The 20,983-nt window shown below is 41.8% G+C and overlaps 1 protein-coding gene across 1 annotated transcript; it reads left to right on the forward strand.

Moving 5' to 3' along the window:
• Positions 1 to 15,420, forward strand: LOC135465612 (uncharacterized). The gene is made up of 4 exons (XM_064742889.1): positions 1 to 39; positions 3,204 to 3,280; positions 7,307 to 7,460; positions 11,905 to 15,420. Exons 2-4 carry the CDS (start codon positions 3,258 to 3,260, stop codon positions 12,142 to 12,144), a joined length of 417 nt encoding a protein of 138 aa, XP_064598959.1. The 5' UTR covers positions 1 to 39; positions 3,204 to 3,257; the 3' UTR covers positions 12,145 to 15,420.
• Positions 15,421 to 20,983: the final 5,563 nt, after the last annotated feature.

The raw sequence follows: 20,983 nt of genomic DNA on the forward strand, positions 1-20,983 counted from the left end.
TGCGGAAGTGAAATTCGCACTGGGGAGATCGTCAGCTAGGTAAATATTGTCCACCTGAAGGCACTGATTCCTTTTTTAACGTTCTGTTCACTAGTGATGGTGTAATGGCCTTTTTTTAAACTTATGGCCAGGTATATTTCCACACGATGTTATTCTTTGTTTGCGAGGATGAGGACATATAGTAATATCTAATGAGCGAAAGCTTTCACGAGGTGTGTTGAGGCTTGACACGTTGTTGTGAACATGATATCCGTAACTAAATTTTAAAGGGGGCATGTAAAGTTTAGGGGACACTGAAAGTTGAAACTGCTGTCACCTGGGCGAAGTGAGGTCATTTTATTGCAGAACCATCTTTCACAATGGGCATCTGAGAAAGGGCTCATTAAAAGGACAAATCTAGTCTTAACAACTGCAAATTTTAACTAGCTTTGGGAAATGCTCCAAATCGGGTGACAGTGACATTGGTTTAGTACTTCATAGGATGTATAATTATGCTATATGGCTCCCTGATTTCAGGTTCAAAGTGAAGCCAAGTAGTTAAGGTCACTAATAGGCCTACATGTTTCCTGTCAAAATATTTTGGTAAATTGGTGAAATGATGAGTTTTGAATGGAAGGTGGAGGGTAAAGTTACGTGCCGGCAGTGATTGGAAACTGTGGATCTAGTTTGAATGACCTGAGGTAATGATCCCTGTTGAACAGCTCATGGTGTTTTGTCATGGTGTTATACTTTTGGTCGAAGGTGTTGAAATCGTCCTTTGTTTAAACTCCTATGAGCGTATCACCTGTCATTCTCCAAACCATACTTCACATCTTTCTTGTATGCTTCTCACATTATGATGGCACGACATGAAACCTTAAGTATTCATGCTCTGTGGCAGTATTAATTCACATCAACAGTCATTATTTTTTGTACTTAAGATACACTGGATTGTAAATTATCAGTGTAGGCCTACATGTAATAATAGACACAAACAGTACAGTAAGAGGCACTGGATTGTAGATGATCAGTGTAGGCGTAACAACAGACACAAACAGTCGGTAAGAGGCACTGGATTGTAAATGATCAGTATAGGCTTACATGTAACAATAGACACAAACAGTACAGTAAGAGACACTGGATTGTAAATGATCATTGTAGGCATAACAACAGACACAAACAGTTGGTAAGAGGTACTGGATTGTAAATGACCAGTGTAGGCCTACATGTAACAATAGACACAAACAGTACAGTAAGAGGCACTGGATTGTAGATGATCAGTGTAGGCGTAACAACAGGACACAAACAGTCGGTAAGAGACACTGGATTGTAAATGATCAGTGTAGGCTTACATGTAACAATAGACACAAACAGTACAGTAAGAGACACTCGATTGTAGATGATCATTGTAGGCATAACAACAGACACAAACAGTTGGTAAGAGGTACTGGATTGTAAATGACCAGTGTAGGCCTACATGTAACAATAGACACAAACAGTCGGTGAGAGGCACTGGATTGTAGATGATCAGTGTAGGCGTAACAACAGACACAAACAGTCGGTAAGAGACACTGGATTGTAAATGATCAGTGTAGGCTTACATGTAACAATAGACACAAACAGTACAGTAAGAGACACTGGATTGTAGATGATCATTGTAGGCATAACAACAGACACAAACAGTTGGTAAGAGGTACTGGATTGTAAATGACCAGTGTAGGCCTACATGTAACAATAGACACAAACAGTCGGTGAGAGGCACTGGATTGTAGATGATCAGTGTAGGCGTAACAACAGACACAAACAGTTGGTAAGAGGCACTGGATTGTAAATGATAAGTGTAGGCATACATGTAACAATAGACACAAACAGTCGGTAAGAGGCACTGGATTGTAAATGATCAGTGTAGGCCTACATGTAACAATAGACACAAACAGTCGGTAAGAGGCACTGGATTGTAAATGATCAGTGTAGGCCTCATGTAACAATAGACACAAACAGTACAGTAAGAGGCACTGGATTGTAAATGATAAGTGTAGGCATACATGTAACAATAGACACAAACAGTTGGTAAGAGGCACTGGATTGTAGATGATCAGTGTAGGCCTACATGTAACAATAGACACAAACAGTACTGTAAGAGACACTGGATTGTAGATGATCAGTGTAGGCTTACATGTTACAATAGACACAAACAGTACAGTAAGAGACACTGAATTGTAAATGATAAGTGTAGGCTTACATGTAACAATAGACACAAACAGTACAGTAAGAGACACTGGATTGTAGATGATCAGTGTAGGCTTACATGTTACACTAGACACAAACAGTACAGTAAGAGACACTGAATTGTAAATGATAAGTGTAGGCTTACATGTAACAATAGACACAAACAGTACAGTAAGAGGCACTGAATTGTAAATGATAAGTGTAGGCTTACATGTAACAATACACACAAACAGTACACTAAGAGGCACTGGATTGTAAATGATCAGTGTAGGGCTACATGTACAATAGACACAAACAGTTGGTAAGAGGTACTGGATTGTAGATGATCAGTGTAGCCGTAACAACAGACACAAACAGTTGGTAAGAGGCACGGGATTGTAGATGATCAGTGTAGGCCTACATGTAACAATAGATGCAAACAGTCTGTGAGAGGCACTGGATTGTAGATGATCAGTGTAACAGACACAAACAGTCAGTAAGAGGCACTGGATTGAAGATGATCAGTGTAGGCATACATGTAACAACAGACACAAGCGGTCAGTAAGAGGCACTGGATTGTAGATGATCAATGTAGGCATGCATGTAACAGCAGACACAAATAATACAGTAAGAGGTACTGGATTGTAGATGATCAGTGTAGGCATACATGTAACAATAGACACAAACAGTCGGTAAGAGGCACTGGATTGTAAATGATCAGTGTAGGCATGCATGTAACAACAGACACAAACAGTACAGTAAGAGCACTGGATTGTAGATGACCAGTGTAGGCCTACATGTAACAATAGACACAAACAGTACAGTAAGAGGCACTGGATTGTAGATGACCGATGTAGGCATACATGTAACAACAGACACAAACAGTTGGTAAGAGGCACTGGATTGTAGATGATCAGTGTAAGCATACATGTGACAACAGATACAAACAGTACACATTATATTTTATTAACCATGCTGAAGTTTGCTTTATTTTTTGTCTGACTTTAATTTTAAAGAAGTCTGTGCCAAGAAAAACAGAGGACTTTCAGTGGAGCCAAAATCAAGAAGCTATGGAGTTTGAATACTATTACGTGTGAGTATACTTTTAAGTAATGTAGTGTACACATTGTCAGTGATAAAACTTCCATGTGAAATATTTTTGAGTACCGTACAGTTTAAAAAACAAATCAAAATAAATTAATCTTCCAGCCTCTGTATGGTTACTACTTCATGTTCTACAGCCTATGTGTAATTCTTTGACATTATAATGCTTCCCACCAACTGACAGGCTGTGCACTGTTTTGTTTCACATTTTTAATTTGCTTACAAACATCAGATTGTACTTGTATGTTTAAAGTGAACATAAAGTCTGCCACTATATACACATAGAAAAAAAGATATAGGACAGTTACCACAGAAAAATATGTAAAAAAATTCAGTAAAGTTTTGAAAGCTGAGAAGATGAAGTTCAGTATTGTGAATATAGCACTGACAGACAATTCACTCTGAGTAGCCATGTTGTAATAGCCTTATGAACTTGGCAAGTCACTAGCATTGAAGGCAACCTTTGATAATTGGCTGTCACGTCAAAAAACCTATTAGCTCTCGATTTCCAGTGTGGTTTCTTACAGTGGATAGACAGATATCGATGCAGTAAATTGGATTTTGCAGTTTAAGTGTTAAACTGGTGCATTTTGGACCACACATTTTGATGAGCACAGAACTGAGAAAGGCTGCCCATGTCACATTGCGTACAAGTTGAGCAGGAGACTACAGTAACTTGTCAGGGTGAGATAGCAAGAAAACCGCCTGGGGAGAGTCGTTGCTTGAAGAAAAATATTATGACTTTGCATCATTTTTCCAGAGCAAAGTCAAATTTATTATGAAAATATTGTCCCAAAATGTGAATGAAAGAGTCTGTTATCACTGATAAGGTCCTGCTATGATGAGTAAATTGCCTGAAGTCGGTACAGCTAGCTAGGCCAAATGCTTACACACATGCACAACAAGGACCAGCAGGACCACTGAAACAGGACACTTGTGTCCACGAACATCACTGTGACCTAGCACCAACCTGAAAGAAACATCAGGCCTTTCGAACAAGGAACAGAGCTGATACTCTTTGCTTGGGTACCAGGTGTTTTTGTTTGTATGTTCTCATTGTCACATTATTTAATACCGATTGTATGGTATAGCTCATATTTTGTGACCTCACCTTAGATATTATTTATAACATGGCAAAATCACATCACCAAATGAGTGTCCAGGTACTGACGATTATTTGCTTCTAAATATTTTTAGAATATTTCTTGGATACTACTGTGGTAATTAATTCAAATTAAGTGGCAGACTGTATATTCACTTTAAAAAAAATGTATTTGAGTTATATGTTTCTGTTTTGACAGTTATATAGTTTTGCTTTTTGTCTCATGGTTTAAACATGGTGTCACCACAATATGCTTGCAATAACATTAAAGGCAAAGAAAATACTAACATGATGTATCAGTTACATCAAAGATCAATGAACACACTGCAAGAAAATAGTTTAATGTCTCTGTTCACACATTTTCTCCTCTCCTGTCATCTCCTCTCATTCATCAATCCATTTTGACACATTCTTTCCTCTGCTAACATCTTCTCTCATAAATTCATCCATGTTCATACACTCTCTCCTCTCCTGACATGTCCTCTCATTCATCCATCAATCCATGTTCACACAGTTTCTGCTCTCCTGACATCTCCTCTCATTTATCCATCCATGTTCACACATTATTTCCTCTCCTGGCATCTCCTCTCATTCATCCATCCATTTCCACACATTCTCACCTTTCCTTACATCTCCTCTCATCCATCCATCCATTTTCACACATTCTCTCCTCTCCTGACACCTCCTCTCATTCATCCATCCATTTTACACACTCTCTCCTTTCCTTACATCTCCTCTCATCCATCCATCCATTTTCGCACATTCTGTCCTTTCCTTACATCTCCTCTCATCCATCCATGCATTCATTTTCACACATTGTCTCCTCTCCTGACACCTCCTCTCATTCATCCATCCATTTTACACATTCTCTCCTTTCCTTACATCTCCTCTCATCCATCCATCCATTTTCGCACATTTTCTCCTCTCCTGACATCTCCTCTCATTCATCCATCCATTTTACACATTTTCTCCTCTCCTGACATCTCCTCTCATTCATTCATTCATTTTCACACATTCTCTTCTCTGTTGACATATTAAATTTATCCATCCATTTCCACACATTCTCTCCTCTCCTGACACCTCCTCTCATTCATCCATCCATTTTACACATTCTCTCCTTTCCTTACATCTCCTCTCATCCATCCATCAATTTTCACACATTTTCTCCTCTCCTGACATCTCCTCTCATCCATCCATCCATCCATTTTTACACATTCTTTTCACTCCTGACATCTCTTCTCATTTATCAGTCCATATTCACACAATTTCTCCTCTCCTCACCTCTCCTCTCCTCTCATTCATCTATCCAATTTTACACATTCTCTCCTCTTCTAACATCTCTCATTTATTCATCCATGTTCACACATTCTCTCCTCTGTTGACATCTCCTCTCATTCATCCATCCAATTTTACACATTCTCTCCTCTGTTGACATCTCCTCTCCTTCATTCTTCCATTTTCACACATTCTCTCCTCTCCTGACATCTCCTCTCATTCATCCATCCAATTTTACACATTCTCTCCTCTGTTGACATCTCCTCTCCTTCATTCTTCCATTTTCACACATTCTCTCCTCTCCTGACATCTCCTATCATCCACCCATCCAATTTTACACATTCCCTCTTCTCCTGACATCTCCTCTCCTCTCCTGACCCCTCCTCTCCTCTCCTGACCTCTCCTCTTATCCATCCATCCATTTCCACACATTCTCTCCTCTCCTGACATCTCCTCACCTTTCCTGACATCTCCTCACCTCTCCTGACACCTCTCTCATTCATCCATCCAATTTTACACAGTCTCTCCTTTCCTCTGATTCACCCATCCATCCATTTTGAAACATTCTTTCCTCTCCTGACATCTCCTCTCAATTATCCATCCATCTTCACATATTTTCTCCTCTCCTGACATCTCCTCTCAACTATTTATCCATTTTCACACATTCTCTCTTTTCCTGACATCTCCTATGATGCATGCATCCATCCATGTTCACACATTCTCTCCTCCCCTGACATCTCCTCTCATTTATCTATCCATTTTACAAATTCTCTCCTCTCCTGACATCTCCTCTCATTTATCCATCCATTTTCACACATTCTCTCCTCTACTGACATCTCCTCCTATTTATTTATCCATTTTCACACACTCTCTCCTCTCCAAACATCTCCTCTCATACATTCACCCATGTTCACACATTTTCTCCTGTCCTGACATCTCCTTTCATTTATTTATCCATTTTCACACACTCTCTCCTCTCCTGTCATCTCCTCTCATTCATCCATCCATTTTCACACATTCTTTCCTCTGCTGACATCTCCTCTCATAAATTCATCCATGTTCATACACTCTCTCCTCTCCTGACATCTCCTCTCATACATTCATCCATGTTCACACATTCCCTCCTCTCCTGACATCTCCTCTCATACATTCATCCATGTTCACACATTCTCTCCTCTGCTGACATCTTCTCTTTTTCATCCATCCAATTTTACACATACACTCCTCTGCTGACATCTCATCTCATACATTCATCCATTTTCACAAACTCTCTCCTCTCCTGACATCTCCTCTCATCCATTCGTGCTTTTTCTCACATTCACACCTCTCCTGACATATCTAGTTTATCCTTCCATTTTCACACAGTCACTCCTCTCCTGACATCTCCTCTGATCCATTCATATATTTTCACACATTCTCTTCTCTCCTGTCATCTCCTCATCCACCTATCCATTTTCACACACTCTCTCCTCTCCTGACATCATCCATCCATCCAGTTTGACACATTCTCTCCTCTCCTCTGATTCATTGGTACATCCATTTTCACACATTCACTCTTCACCTGACATGTTTCATTGGTACATCCATTTTCACACTTTCACTCCTCTCCTGACATGTCTCCTTTGTTGTTGTTGACAGAGTGATCATACTTGTTGTTTTGAAGCTGTCTTTCTGGTCTTGTGTCTGCTACTTCCGGTCGCAAAAATCCCGCGCAGCCCGTGCAAATCAGCGACTTGTCATTGTAGACAGTCACACTCGTCAAGGTGTCACGCCATTCCCTGCGCCTCACAATGTAAGTGCAGTTTGTATGTGCATCTGGATGTGACACCCACATTGCTAGCACCTCACAATATACATGTAAGTACATCCAACACAGTCCTGCCCACCACCCACATTGTTTTCACCTCGCAGTATACATGTAAGTACATCAAACACAGTCCTGCCCACCACCCACATTGTTTTCACCTCACAGTATACATGTAAGTACATCCAGCACAATCCTGCCTACCACCCGCATTGTCTTCACCTCACAATATACATGTAGGTACATCCAACACAGTCCTGCCCACCACCCACATTGTCTTCACCTCACAATATACATGTGAGTACATCCAACACAGTCCTGCCCACCACCCACATTGTCTTCACCTCACAGTATACATGTAAGTACATCCATCACAGATCTGCCCACCACCCACATTGTCTTCACCTCACAATATACATGTGAGTACATCCAACACAGTCCTGCCCACCACCCACATTGTCTTCACCTCACAGTATACATGTAAGTACATCCATCACAGATCTGCCCACCACCCACATTGTCTTCACCTCACAATATACATGTAAGCACATCCAACACAGTCCTGCCCACCACCCACATTGTCTTCACCTCACAGTATACATGTATACATGTAAGTACATCCATCACAGATCTGCCCACCACCCACATTGTCTTCACCTCGCATACATCCAACACAGTCCTGCCAACCACCCTCAGTCTTCACCTCACATTATACATGTAAGTACATCCAACACAGTCCTGCCCACCACCCACATTGTCTTCACCTCACAGTATACATGTGAGTACACCCAACACAGTCCTGCCCACCACCCACAATGCCCTCACCTCACAATATACATGTAAGTCCATCCAACACAGTCCTGCCCACCACCCGCATTGTTTTCACCTCACAATATACATGTAAGCACATCCAACACAGTCCTGCCCACCACCCACAATGCCCTCACCTCACAATATACATATAAGTACATCGAACACAGTCCTGCCCTCCACCCACATTGTCTTCACATCGCAGTATACATGTAAGCACATCCAACACAGTCCTGCCCTCCACCAACATTGTTTTCACCTCGCAGTATACATGTAAGTACATCAAACACAGTCCTGCCCACCACCCGCATTGTTTTCACCTCGCAGTATACATGTAAGTACATCCAACACAGTCCTGCCCTCCACCCACATTGTTTTCACCTCGCAGTATACATGTAAGTACATCAAACACAGTCCTGCCCACCACCCACATTGTTTTCACCTCGCAGTATAGATGTAAGCACATCCAACACAGTCCTGCTCTCCACCCACATTGTTTTCACCTCGCAGTATACATGTAAGTACATCAAACACAGTCCTGCCCACCATGCGCATTGTTTTCACCTCGCAGTATACATGTCAGTACATCAAACACAGTCCTGCCCACCACCCGCATTGTTTTCACCTCGCAGTATAGATGTAAGCACATCCAACACAGTCCTGCCCACCACCCACATTGTCTTCACCTCGCAGTATACATGTAAACACATCCAACACAGTTCTGCCCTCCACTAACATTGTTTTCACCTCGCAGTATACATGTAAGTACATCAAACACAGTCCTGCCTATCACCGACATTGTCTTCACCTCACATTGTAGCTGTAAGTACATCCAACACAGTCCTGCCCACCAGCCACAAAGTCCTCACCTCATAATATACATGTAAGCACATCCAACACAGATCTGTCCACCACCCACATTGTTTTCACTTCGCAGTATACATGTAAGTACATCCAGCACAATCCTGCCCTCCACCCACATTGTCTTCACCTCGCCATTATACATGTAAGTACATCCATCACAGATCTGCCCACCACCCACATTTTCACCTCGCAGTATACATGTAAGTACATCTAACACAATCCTGCCTACCACCTACATTGTCTTTAACTCGCCATTATACATGTAAGTACATCCATCACAGATCTGCCCACCACCCACATTTTCACCTCGCAGTATACATGTAAGTACATCCAACACAGTCCTAGCCACCACCCACATTATCTTCACCTCGCAGTATACATGTAAGTACATCCAACACAGTCCTGCCCACCACCCACATTGCTAGCACCTCACAATATACATGTAAGTACATCCAACACAGTCTTGCCCTCTACCAACATTGTCTTCACCTCACACTATACATGTAAGTACATCGAACACAGATCTGCCCACCACCCACGTTGTTTTCACCTCGCAGTATACATGTAAGTACATCCAGCACAATCCTGCCCTCCACCCACATTGTCTTCACCTCGCAGTATACATGTAAGTCCATTCAACACAGATCTGCCCACCACCCACATTGTCTTCACCTCACCATATACATGTAAGTACATCCAACACAATCCTGCCCACCACCCACAGTCTTCACCTCACAATGTGCATGTAAGTACATCCAACACAGTCCTGCCCACCACCCACATTGTTTTCATCTCACAATATACATGTAAGTACATCCAACACAATCCTGCCCACCACCCTCATTGTCTTCACCTCGCAGTATACATGTAAGCACATCGAACACAATCCTGCCCTCCACCCACATTGTCTTCACCTCGCAGTATACATGTAAGTCCATTCAACACAGATCTGCCCACCACCCACATTGTCTTCACCTCACCATATACATGTAAGTACATCCAACACAATCCTGCCCACCACCCACAGTCTTCACCTCACAATGTGCATGTAAGTACATCCAACACAGTCCTGCCCACCACCCACATTGTTTTCATCTCACAATATACATGTAAGTACATCCAACACAGTCCTGCCCAGCACCCACATTGTCTTCACCTCACATTATACATGTAAGCACATCGAACACAATCCTGCCCACCACCCACATTGCTAGTACCTCACAATATACATGTAAGTATATCCAACACATTCCTGCACACCACCCACATTGTCTTCACCTCACAATATACATGTAAGCGCATCCAACACAGTCTTGCCCACCACCCACATTGCTAGCATGTCACAATATACATGTAAGCATATCCAACACAGTCCTGCCCACCACCCACATTGCTAGCACGTCACAATATACATGTAAGCACATCCAACACAGTCCTGCCCACCACCCACATTGCTAGCACCTCACAATATACATGTAAGCACATCCAACACAGTCCTGCCCACCACCCACATTGCTAGCACGTCAGAATATACATGTAAGCACATCCAACACAGTCCTGCCCACCACCCACATTGCTAGCACGTCACAATATACATGTAAGCACATCCAACACAGTCCTGCCCACCACCCACATTACTAGCACCTCACAATATACATGTAAGCACATCCAACACAATCCTGCCCACCACCCACATTGCTAGCACCTCACAATATACATGTAAGCACATCCAACACAGTCCTGCCCACCACCCACATTGCTAGCACGTCACAATATACATGTAAGCACATCCAACACAGTCCTGCCCACCACCCACATTGCTAGCACCTCACAATATACATGTAAGCACATCCAGCACAGTCCTGCCCACCACCCACATTGTCTTCACCTCACAATATACATGTAAGCAAATCCAACACAGTCCTGCCCACCACCCACATTGCTAGCACGTCACAATATACATGTAAGCACATCCAACACAGTCCTGCCCACCACCCACATTGCTAGCATGTCACAATATACATGTAAGCACATCCAACACAGTCCTGCCCACCACCCACATTGCTAGCACCTCACAATATACATGTAAGCACATCCAACACAGTCCTGCCCACCACCCACATTGCTAGCACCTCACAATATACATGTAAGCAAATCCAACACAGTCCTGCCCACCACCCACATTGCTAGCACCTCACAATATACATGTAAGCAAATCCAACACAGTCCTGCCCACCACCCACATTGCTAGCACGTCACAATATACATGTAAGCACATCCAACACAGTCCTGCCCACCACCCACATTGCTAGCACATCACAATATACATGTAAGCACATCCAACACAGTCCTGCCCGCATCTGTCAGGATGTCACAACACATAGTCTGCACTGTCATGATGTCTTTCTAGGATTCGTTGTCTCTCAGTGTTGCTGTAACACATTTACACGTGCGTTGTGTGCATTGTACCTGTATGTTTACTTGTATTGTGCAGCTAATCAAGAATGGTGAATTCAACAGCTAAGCCAAGGAGTAGACAGTATAAAGAACGTGGATGAGTTAGTTTGTAGTAGTGTTTGAGTAAGGTGACAATGTCTGACATTTGATTGCCCTTGTTTGACATTGGAATTGCCCTTGTCTGAGATTTGGATTGCCTGTGATTTGACATTTGGATTGCCCTTGTCTGAGATTTGGGTTGCCCTTGTTTGACATTTGGATTGCCCTTGTTTGACATTTGGATTGCCCTTGTTTGCTTTAGGACCGATCAGTCATTGTGGACCACGAGGAACCTCCAGCTACATCCACGGGTCCACCGTCTTACACTGAAGTAATGACAGCTAACCCCCAGGGAAGAGAGGACAAGCCCCCGTCCTACAGCCAGGCAGTGGAGGGGCATCAGGAAGAGGACAGTAGGACGCCCATCCCCCCACATTTCACACCACAACCCCCATCCACCAGATCTTCAGTGGAAGTAACCGGCGCACAGGCTAACGCTTAAACGCCAAGGGGAGACAACTCCCACATCTCTCTAGATGATTGTTCTGTTCTAGGAGGCATTTATACTCTAGCAGTTTTAGAATCGTGCAGTTTTTGTTTATTGATCATGTTGAGTACTCATGTCGCTCTGCATCCGTCATACGCATTGGCCGTTTTGTATGTTTTTATAACTGGTGTACATATCATTTACTGTGATCATTATATTTATCTCAAGGGAACTGCAAGTTCATCTACACTTCTCCCTCAGTATGACACACCATTCGCAAATGTGTCTTCAGAATTTTCCACCTGATTGTTCTTTCAGTTCTTATACATACTTTCAAAACGTTTGAGTGGGGAAACATTGAAATTTTGATCTGCTGTCATTAGCCATGAGGGGGGCCTCCGTAGCTCAGTTGGTTAGCGCCTAGCGCAGTGTGATGACCCAGGAGTCTCACCAATGCGGTCGCTGTGAGTTTAAATCCAGCTCATTCTGGCTTCCTCTCCGGCCATAAGTGTGAGGGTCTCTCAACAATCTGCAGATGGTTGTGGGTTTCCCCCGGGCTCTGCCTGCTTTCCACCCACCATAATGTTGGCCGCGATATGGTATAAGTGAAATATTCTTGAGTACAGCGTAAAACACCAATCAAATAAATAAATAAAGAAATTAGCCATTTGCAATCAGAGAGCCTGGTTTATTATGACAAGACTGGCAGATTTGTTCCCCAACAGTAGTGTTGTAGTGAGGGAGAAGTGTAGTCAGGTCTTGTCATAAGTGTCTTGCTCAAGCATGGCTGTTCATGTGATATCTTCTTCTTTGCCATAGTTAGATAAGTATATATTTTTATCCCAAAATATGTGCTCATGTCTTGTTCTTGAGTGACATTTTTAAATTTATCCCACATCAAACAAAATTGTTGCACGTTTATTGGACAACAATGGTCACAGTCTGGGACGTGTATATTCCCATATCCTGTTGCCTAAGCCATGTGTGTCTGTCTCTTAACTAGATGGGTTGTGATCACAGTGATGAAGCTGGAGTGATTGTTCTATACTTCAGCCTTCAGAACAGAGTTTGATAGGTCTTTCGCAGAATTAATTCATCGCATGGTTACTCAGTGACAGGTTACACAATTATATGGTGTCAGTAATCATGTTGTGCTCGGTTGACAACTTTTTTTTGATGGTGCTACAAGAATTGTTGTAATTTTTTATTATGTTGATGGAAGGAAACCAATCTCTGGATTGTGTATAGGAGTTCTTCCTATCGCAGACGTGCTTTCTTCATGGTTATAACATCATAGCTCACACAGTTATCCTGTTCCATGTATATGAATCGCCTGGTTTGTGGATCCTTGGATCAGGTTCAGAACCTAGGTTTGTGTATTTTTAGCACAGGGTATACATTTTTCATATTTCCTCTGTGAAATCCCATTTATAGGTGAGGTAAGAACTGGATGTCAAAATGATATATTCTGTGATCAAATTTGGTTTAGTTCTACTATAAATCAAAGATCATTGAAGATATTTGTATGTGAAATTTATACTAAAGAGAAGTTGAAGATTTACTTGTATAGTTCATTAGTGGTAAATCATTTGGATATCAATTTTTTTTAATTGGAAGAGGAGGGAAATGGCTACAAATTTACACCCTGATAGCATGTCTTGTTTCTCTGTGTGTTTGTGTTTACCTGTGTTTGTTGATGCTTTCGAACAAGAAAACCTACCCGTAATTATATGGACTGGTAGCTTTTTTTATCAGATGGACAGCTGAAAATTATGCATAACTATACTTTTGTTTTGTTTTGTTTTGTTTTACTTTAGAGAGAGGTAAGTGCATCTAAATATTTCAGTGGTAGGCTATATGAACAATAGGGTCGGTGTTTGGGTAACTTGATGTCACGAAGATTTTCACTCGGAAAACACGTTTTGGGGACTGGACGTCACAAAGATTCACGCCGAACACATGTTTTGATAACCGGACGTCACAAAGATTCACGCCATACACATGTTTTGATACGGACGTTACAAAGATTCACGCCGAACACATGTTTTGATAACCGGACGTCACAAAGATTCACGCCGAACACATGTTTTGATAACCGGACGTCACAAAGATTCACGCCGAACACATGTTTTGATCACCGGACGTCACAAAGATTCACGCCGAACACATGTTTTGATAACCGGACGTCACAAAGATTCACGCCGAACACATGTTTTGATACGGACGTCACAAAGATTCACGCCGAACACATGTTTTGATAACCGGACGTCACAAAGATTCACGCCGAACACATGTTTTGATAACCGGACGTCACAAAGATTCACGCCGATCACGTTTTAATCTTCGAATAGTTCTTAATACCCAAAAGTAAAAGATTACTAAAGTAATGTTAAAAAGTTTTTCTTAAAAAGTATTAAGAGAAAAAGATGTTCCTAAACCCAACCATAGATTTAATTTCAACATTTGAATGCCTTTACTTTCATTTTAAAAGATCAATGGGGGTGAAATTTCTTTTACATAAAGTTTAAAGCATTTTTGTAAATGCTTTATTCAATTTTGAGCTGTCATCAGTGGCTCGATTCGCCTTGTATTCTTTATTCTGAAAAGTATCAGTTGCACGATTTAGAATTATTCATTACCTTGAGCCTAGTTGTCCATATTTATGTATGTATAAATAGAACAGATATGTATCCCAAGTGATTTCATCCCAGGTGATTTAATCCCTAGTGCTTTTTTTCTCAAGTGATTTAATCACAAGTGCTGTTTTCTCAAGTGATTCCATCCCGAGTGATTTAATCCCAAATAATGTAAGTTCTCTCCAGAATCAGATGTATCTATTTTTATAATATTTTATTTTATTACTTAGAAAAATGCCTTGTCTCTAATGCTCCTAAGGCAAGAAATGGATGCAAATAAAGTGACAAAATTTGTGATAAGTCTTGTCTATCATTGTTTATTAGCTCGCCAATGTTTACGTGTGTTTACCAGGGAAACACTTGTATGCTTGTACAGTTATTCTTTTATACTTTTCACTAACATGATTATAGGAAGCGAGCCATGGCTCATAGAGTAAGGTGCACGACACCTAACTACACGGCTTAGGGGCTGCAAGTTCAACCCAGGTCTTGGACAGGCAGTTTTGTAGATTCCCGGTTCGCAGTGGCTGTCGTTAAATACCACTTGTTTTCCACCAGTATGAGGAAGTTCATCCATCCATCCATCCAGATTCACCACCACCGTATGATCAACGATTGAGTATGCCATTAAACGACTAATAACTGTGTCCTGAATTGTCAGGAATTTAATGACCGAATTTTGACGAACGGGACATGGAGGGTGCTTATTTATTAAAAAAAAAAACATATTTAAAGATTTGACTGATTGATTTCATTGGTGTTTTATTTATGTATTTATTTCATTGGTGTTTTATTTATGTATTTATTTCATTGGTGTTTTACGCCGTACTCAAGAATATTTCACTTATACGACGGAGGCAAGCATGAAGGAAACCGTGCAGGTCCCGGGGAAAGCGAACGACCATCCGCAGGTTGCTGCAGACTTTCCCACGTATACGTATATAAAGAAGTTAATGAGAAATGAAAGAGAAGGGTTTGAAATGATTGTACTACTTTGTTGGATAGGTACCTTGATGTCAATAGTATCTTTTCTTTCATATAACAAAATCACCTTATATAAGTGAAAAGCAGATCAACAGCATACCGAGTTAAACACCGATCAGTGCATGACAGAATGTTTGTCAGAGTGATTGACAAAATCGGAAGGACTCCCAGTGAGGAAAGGGGGCATATCGCGAGCGCTTTTTTCGTACATCCATTTGGCCCGGTAAGGTTTGTATGGAGCATATCTCGGCAATTATTGGACATAGTATCCTCAAACTCACACAAAGTGTGCAAATAGGCATGAGGTTGTGCACTGTCAGGGGCTTTTTTTTTCACGGTTCGATCTATTTTAGGAGTTGTTTGCCCTCGCACGAGTTTTCGTGACTATTGATATTTCAGAAGAAATTTGTGCAAGCCATATCTCGGCTGTCATTTGGCATAAAATTCTCATGTCCTTGTGAATATTTTCCGGTTCATTGATTAGCAAATTTGTGCTAGATATATTCTGACTATTATATAGGACACAACTCTGGTAAGGTACGCCATATATTTCTTAAACTCACAGAAATTGTGTAAGACACCGGCAACCTGAAGTGATGCATTGTCAGATTATGTTTTTTCACATTTTTATTTTTTGAACGCTTGTCTGCACTTTGCCAAAGAGCAGAACATCCGTCTATCTGGCGTATTCATCCATGCAGGATTCAACTCCCAAAGGACTCTTTCTGGCCTAACGCGCTCACAGTGACGATTGCTGTAGCCTCCCACCAGTGAGGTCAAGGCTAGAATCCAGCTCACGCTGTATTCACTCTGGAGTGTGGGTAAGCCTGCGGCGGGTTAATATGCCCCGGGGCGTGGGTTCCCTCCAGGCTCTGTTAGACTTCCTCCAACAGTAATGCACTGGCTGCTGTCATATTAGCTGAAATACTAGATAGCCACCAACCGCAACCAACCAACAGCCACGTGACTGACTGAAACATACATGATCATAAGTGGATTATATTGTGTAAGTTTAACCTGTGGGATTCTGTTGCGTGCCTGTATTATTTAACCTTGCTTTCGGGCAAGTTTTAGGTCATGTTTTTTTTTTCCTGTCGTCTCCTGATACGTACTCGTGGATTCGGATAAATCTATCCCTGTTAAACTTTGGGTGTGGCTTGCTGGGTTGTGTGTTTTGTTTTTTTGTAAATTCTGAAATAAACCTCACTCTTCTGTTTATCTAAAGGTGCATTGTTGAACGATGACGTTGAAACGACATGTCTCGTGATCACGGCAACTTCATTGTAGAAGAAACTGACATTACTGTCTAAATACTGCAAAGGGCCAGCAGCCATATGAACATCGGGTGAAGCAAGTTACCTCCCTTCAATCAGCTAACGATCCGTCGCCTGTGAAATTGTAGGTAAATACATTCTGGTTGGCATTTGACGGGGTTGTTGTAAATCAGCTGACATTTGTGGTTGGGGCAGGTACAGCGATCCAGTAATCAGACGTAATTTCGGTCAGAGAACTAATTGTAGAATGTGGAAGGTACTTATTGTCTGAGGGAGATATGCGTTCCTGAGAAGTTCATTATGACCGTTCGACTGGTTTCCCCCACGATGTGTGTATGTATGCGACACATCCGTATTGGATAGAGACAGTCTGGTGTACCATAGGCTACTTTTTAGCATTTTAGACAGAAACACTTACCTAGTTTTACCCAGAAAACGTTAGGTAAACGTAGCATGAAATAGGCAAAGCCTAAGACCGAACGTAGTGTGCAGACGTACTTATACATGTGCATCTATATAGGCATAGGGCTTACAGTTTTAGGCAAATTAATAACTAAAACATTATCTACATTTACAGTACCTGAAATAGTAAAAAAAAGAGTTTGTCAAGTATGTATATGTGTTGTTGCATGTGGGGCATTTCTATTCTTAATTTGCATGTTAGCATTCATGTTTAGATACAGAGAGCATACGTGAACTGTATGAATAAAATTGATGAATGTGCTAAACCTGTAAAAGACTTCCATATCTGGTTTCATTTACCCATAAAATTGACCGATACCATGTAAGTGAGCAGTTTTTATGTACGGCATAAAAAACAATTGCCTAATTATTTAAAAAACAATTTCGCAAGCGGTAGGCCTACCACATAAATTCGCTGCATGTGCAAAATATATGCATTAAGTTATAACTACTTATAATATATAATTATTTGTTATTTGATTTCAAAAACTGTAACGTGTATGGGTCATAAAATTAAACAAACAAACAAACAAAGAAAATCAGAAACAAGAAATACATGTAATAAAGTGAAATACATGTATTTTATTTATACTAGTTGTATAATGGGTGTATTTAATTGATTGATTTATTTGATTTGAGTTTTACTCTGTACAGAAGGGTGTTAGAGCATTATGACGGGAACAAACCGGGACATTTGTCTGAAATTATACTGAAATTCAGTTAGAATTTTGTTATAAAAACCACCTGTGATCTAAGTATTCAATATAGAAACAAGACGAAACTTAAGCATATTATGAAGGGCCTGTACATGTAGAAATGCCGAGAATAAAATCTCTTTCATGAATCGCGTTTGACCTGCTGCCTGAAACATATGATTAGATGTCATTTACACTTAAGTTGCTGCACCATGCATTGCTCATTGTAGGCCTGCATATATTCATGTCCTTACCTCTTTCGGATAACTGTTTATTAATTTTATCAGTCGAGTGTAATGTAGTCGAAATAATTTGCTTATAAAATATAAGGTCATTGACACCACAACACGGTTTTTGTACCCATTTTTTTCCTACCGCCGCCGATGAGATGAGAGGCCTATGTACACCTTGTGGCGTAATTTTGTGCTGTGTACTATCTTTATCGTAACAAAAAATAAATATATACAGAGAACAGTGAGTTTGTGACTAATTAATACTGAGTAAAACAATACTGAGTAAAATATTAAGTAAACTTTTCATTCCAAAAACATCAATTTTTCTTCAACTGAGTCATGTGAAAGTCCGTTGCAGCTAGTATAGGCCTACACACTGAACTGCTGGGTGATTTGCACGTGGTTGCTGAAATCAGACTTCCGTTTCTCGGGAGAGTGAATTTTGGCGTAAAATTTTTTTCGCCACCAGCCTGCCATTTTTGGTGTACACGTGCATGCTTGGTATCAAAAGGATGGAAATTGTCTAAGCTTGTGAGGTATGAGTTTTAATGATGAAATTTGAACTTCTGGGCGAGAGGACACAAGGTGACAGGTGGTGATGAGAATGCTAGTGAGGTCCCCTTGTCTTTGATATGCACCCCTCTAAACTGACGGCATAAAAAGGTCCAGATTTTGACGTTTAACCTATGTCAAGATTTTGATGGCTGCTTTCTCACAGGCTGGGCCAGACATGCACCAAAGCTTATTGGCCACGGAATGTTGGGAACCGAACTACCGCTCTAAACGTTAACATTGTCGCTTACGGAAAATTAATGTTGGTCTTGAGGCCTGCTAGAATACCTAGACTTTTTGGCGTCTTCTTGCTTCTTGCAAGAGCTTCGGCACCTTCTTGCTCTTACACCAACTTCGACCAAAATTCAATTTTGGATTTTGATTTGCCCTCATGGCGTTCAGGTTGTGCATCAACATTTGACACGGACAGCTGGATTTGTCATCATGGCCTAGAGGTTAGGTATCAATATTCGATTGAGACAATTCGGTTTCCAAGGGCATAACAGACTAGGTATAAAAGACGTATGGTGCCATGTAGGCATATCATAGTTGCACCATTTCAACACCTGTGTATCCATCACTCGCAAACCATCCCACTTCAGCCAGCATCAACCATCCCACTTCAGCCAGCATCAACCATCCCACTTCAGCCAGCATCAACCATTCCACTTCAGCCAGCATCAACCATCCCACCTCAGTCAGCATCAACCATCCCACTTCAGCCAGCATCAACCACCCCACTTCAGCCAGCATCAACCATCCCACTTCAGCCAACATCAACCATTCTACTTCAGCCAGCATCAACCATCCCACTTCAGCCAGCATCAACCATCCTACTTCAGCCAGCATCAACCATCCCACTTTAGCCAGCATCAACCATCCCACTTCAGCCAGCATCAACCATCCCACTTCAGCCAGCATCAACCATCCCACTTTAGCCAGCATCAACCATCCCACCTCAGCCAGCATCAACCATCCCACTTCAGCCAGCATCAACCATCCCATTTCAGCCAGCATCAACCATCCCACTTCAGCCATCATCGAACATCCCACTTCAGCCAGCATCAACCATCCTACCTCAGCCATCATCAAACATCCCACATCAGCCATCATCAACCATCCCACTTCAGCCAGCATCAACCATCCCACTTCAGCCATCATCAACCATCCCATTTCAGCCAGCTTCAACCATCCCACTTCAGCCAGCATCAACCATTCCACTTCAGACAGCATCAACCATACCACTTCAGCCAGCATCAACCATCCCACCTCAGCTAACATCAACCATCCCACTTCAGCCAGCATCAACCATCCCACTTCAGCAAGCATCAACCATCCCACTTCAGCAAGCATCAACCATCCCACTTCAGCCATCATCAACCATCCCACTTCAGCAAGCATCAACCATCCTACTTCAGCCATCATCAACCATCCTACTTCAGCCATCATCAACCATCTTACCTCAGCCAGCATCAACCATCCCACTTTAGCCAGCATCAACCATTCTACTTCAGCCAGCATCAACCATCCTACCTCAGCCATCATCAACCATCCCACTTCAGCCAGCATCAACCATTCTACTTCAGCCAGCATCAACCATCCCACCTCAGCCATCATCAACCATCCCACTTCAGCCAGCATCAACCATCCCACTTCAGCCAGCATCAACCATCCCACTTCAGCCAGCATCAACCATTCCACTTTAGCCAGCATCAACCATCCCACCTCAGCCAGCATCAACCATCCCACTTCAGCCAGCATCAACCATCCCACATCAGCCAGCATCAACCATCCCACTTCAGCCAGCATCAACCATTCCACTTCAGCCAGCATCAACCATCCCACCTCAGCCAGCATCAACCATCCCACTTCAGCCAGCATCAACCACCCCACTTCAGCCAGCATCAACCATCCCACTTTAGCCAACATCAACCATTCCACTTTAGTTAATATCAACCAGTCCACTTCAGCCAGTATCAACCATTCCACTTCAGCTAACATCAACCATCGCATTTCAG

The sequence above is a fragment of the Liolophura sinensis genome, chromosome 5 (assembly GCF_032854445.1).
Source record: "Liolophura sinensis isolate JHLJ2023 chromosome 5, CUHK_Ljap_v2, whole genome shotgun sequence".
Taxonomy (NCBI): Eukaryota; Metazoa; Mollusca; class Polyplacophora; order Chitonida; family Chitonidae; genus Liolophura; species Liolophura sinensis.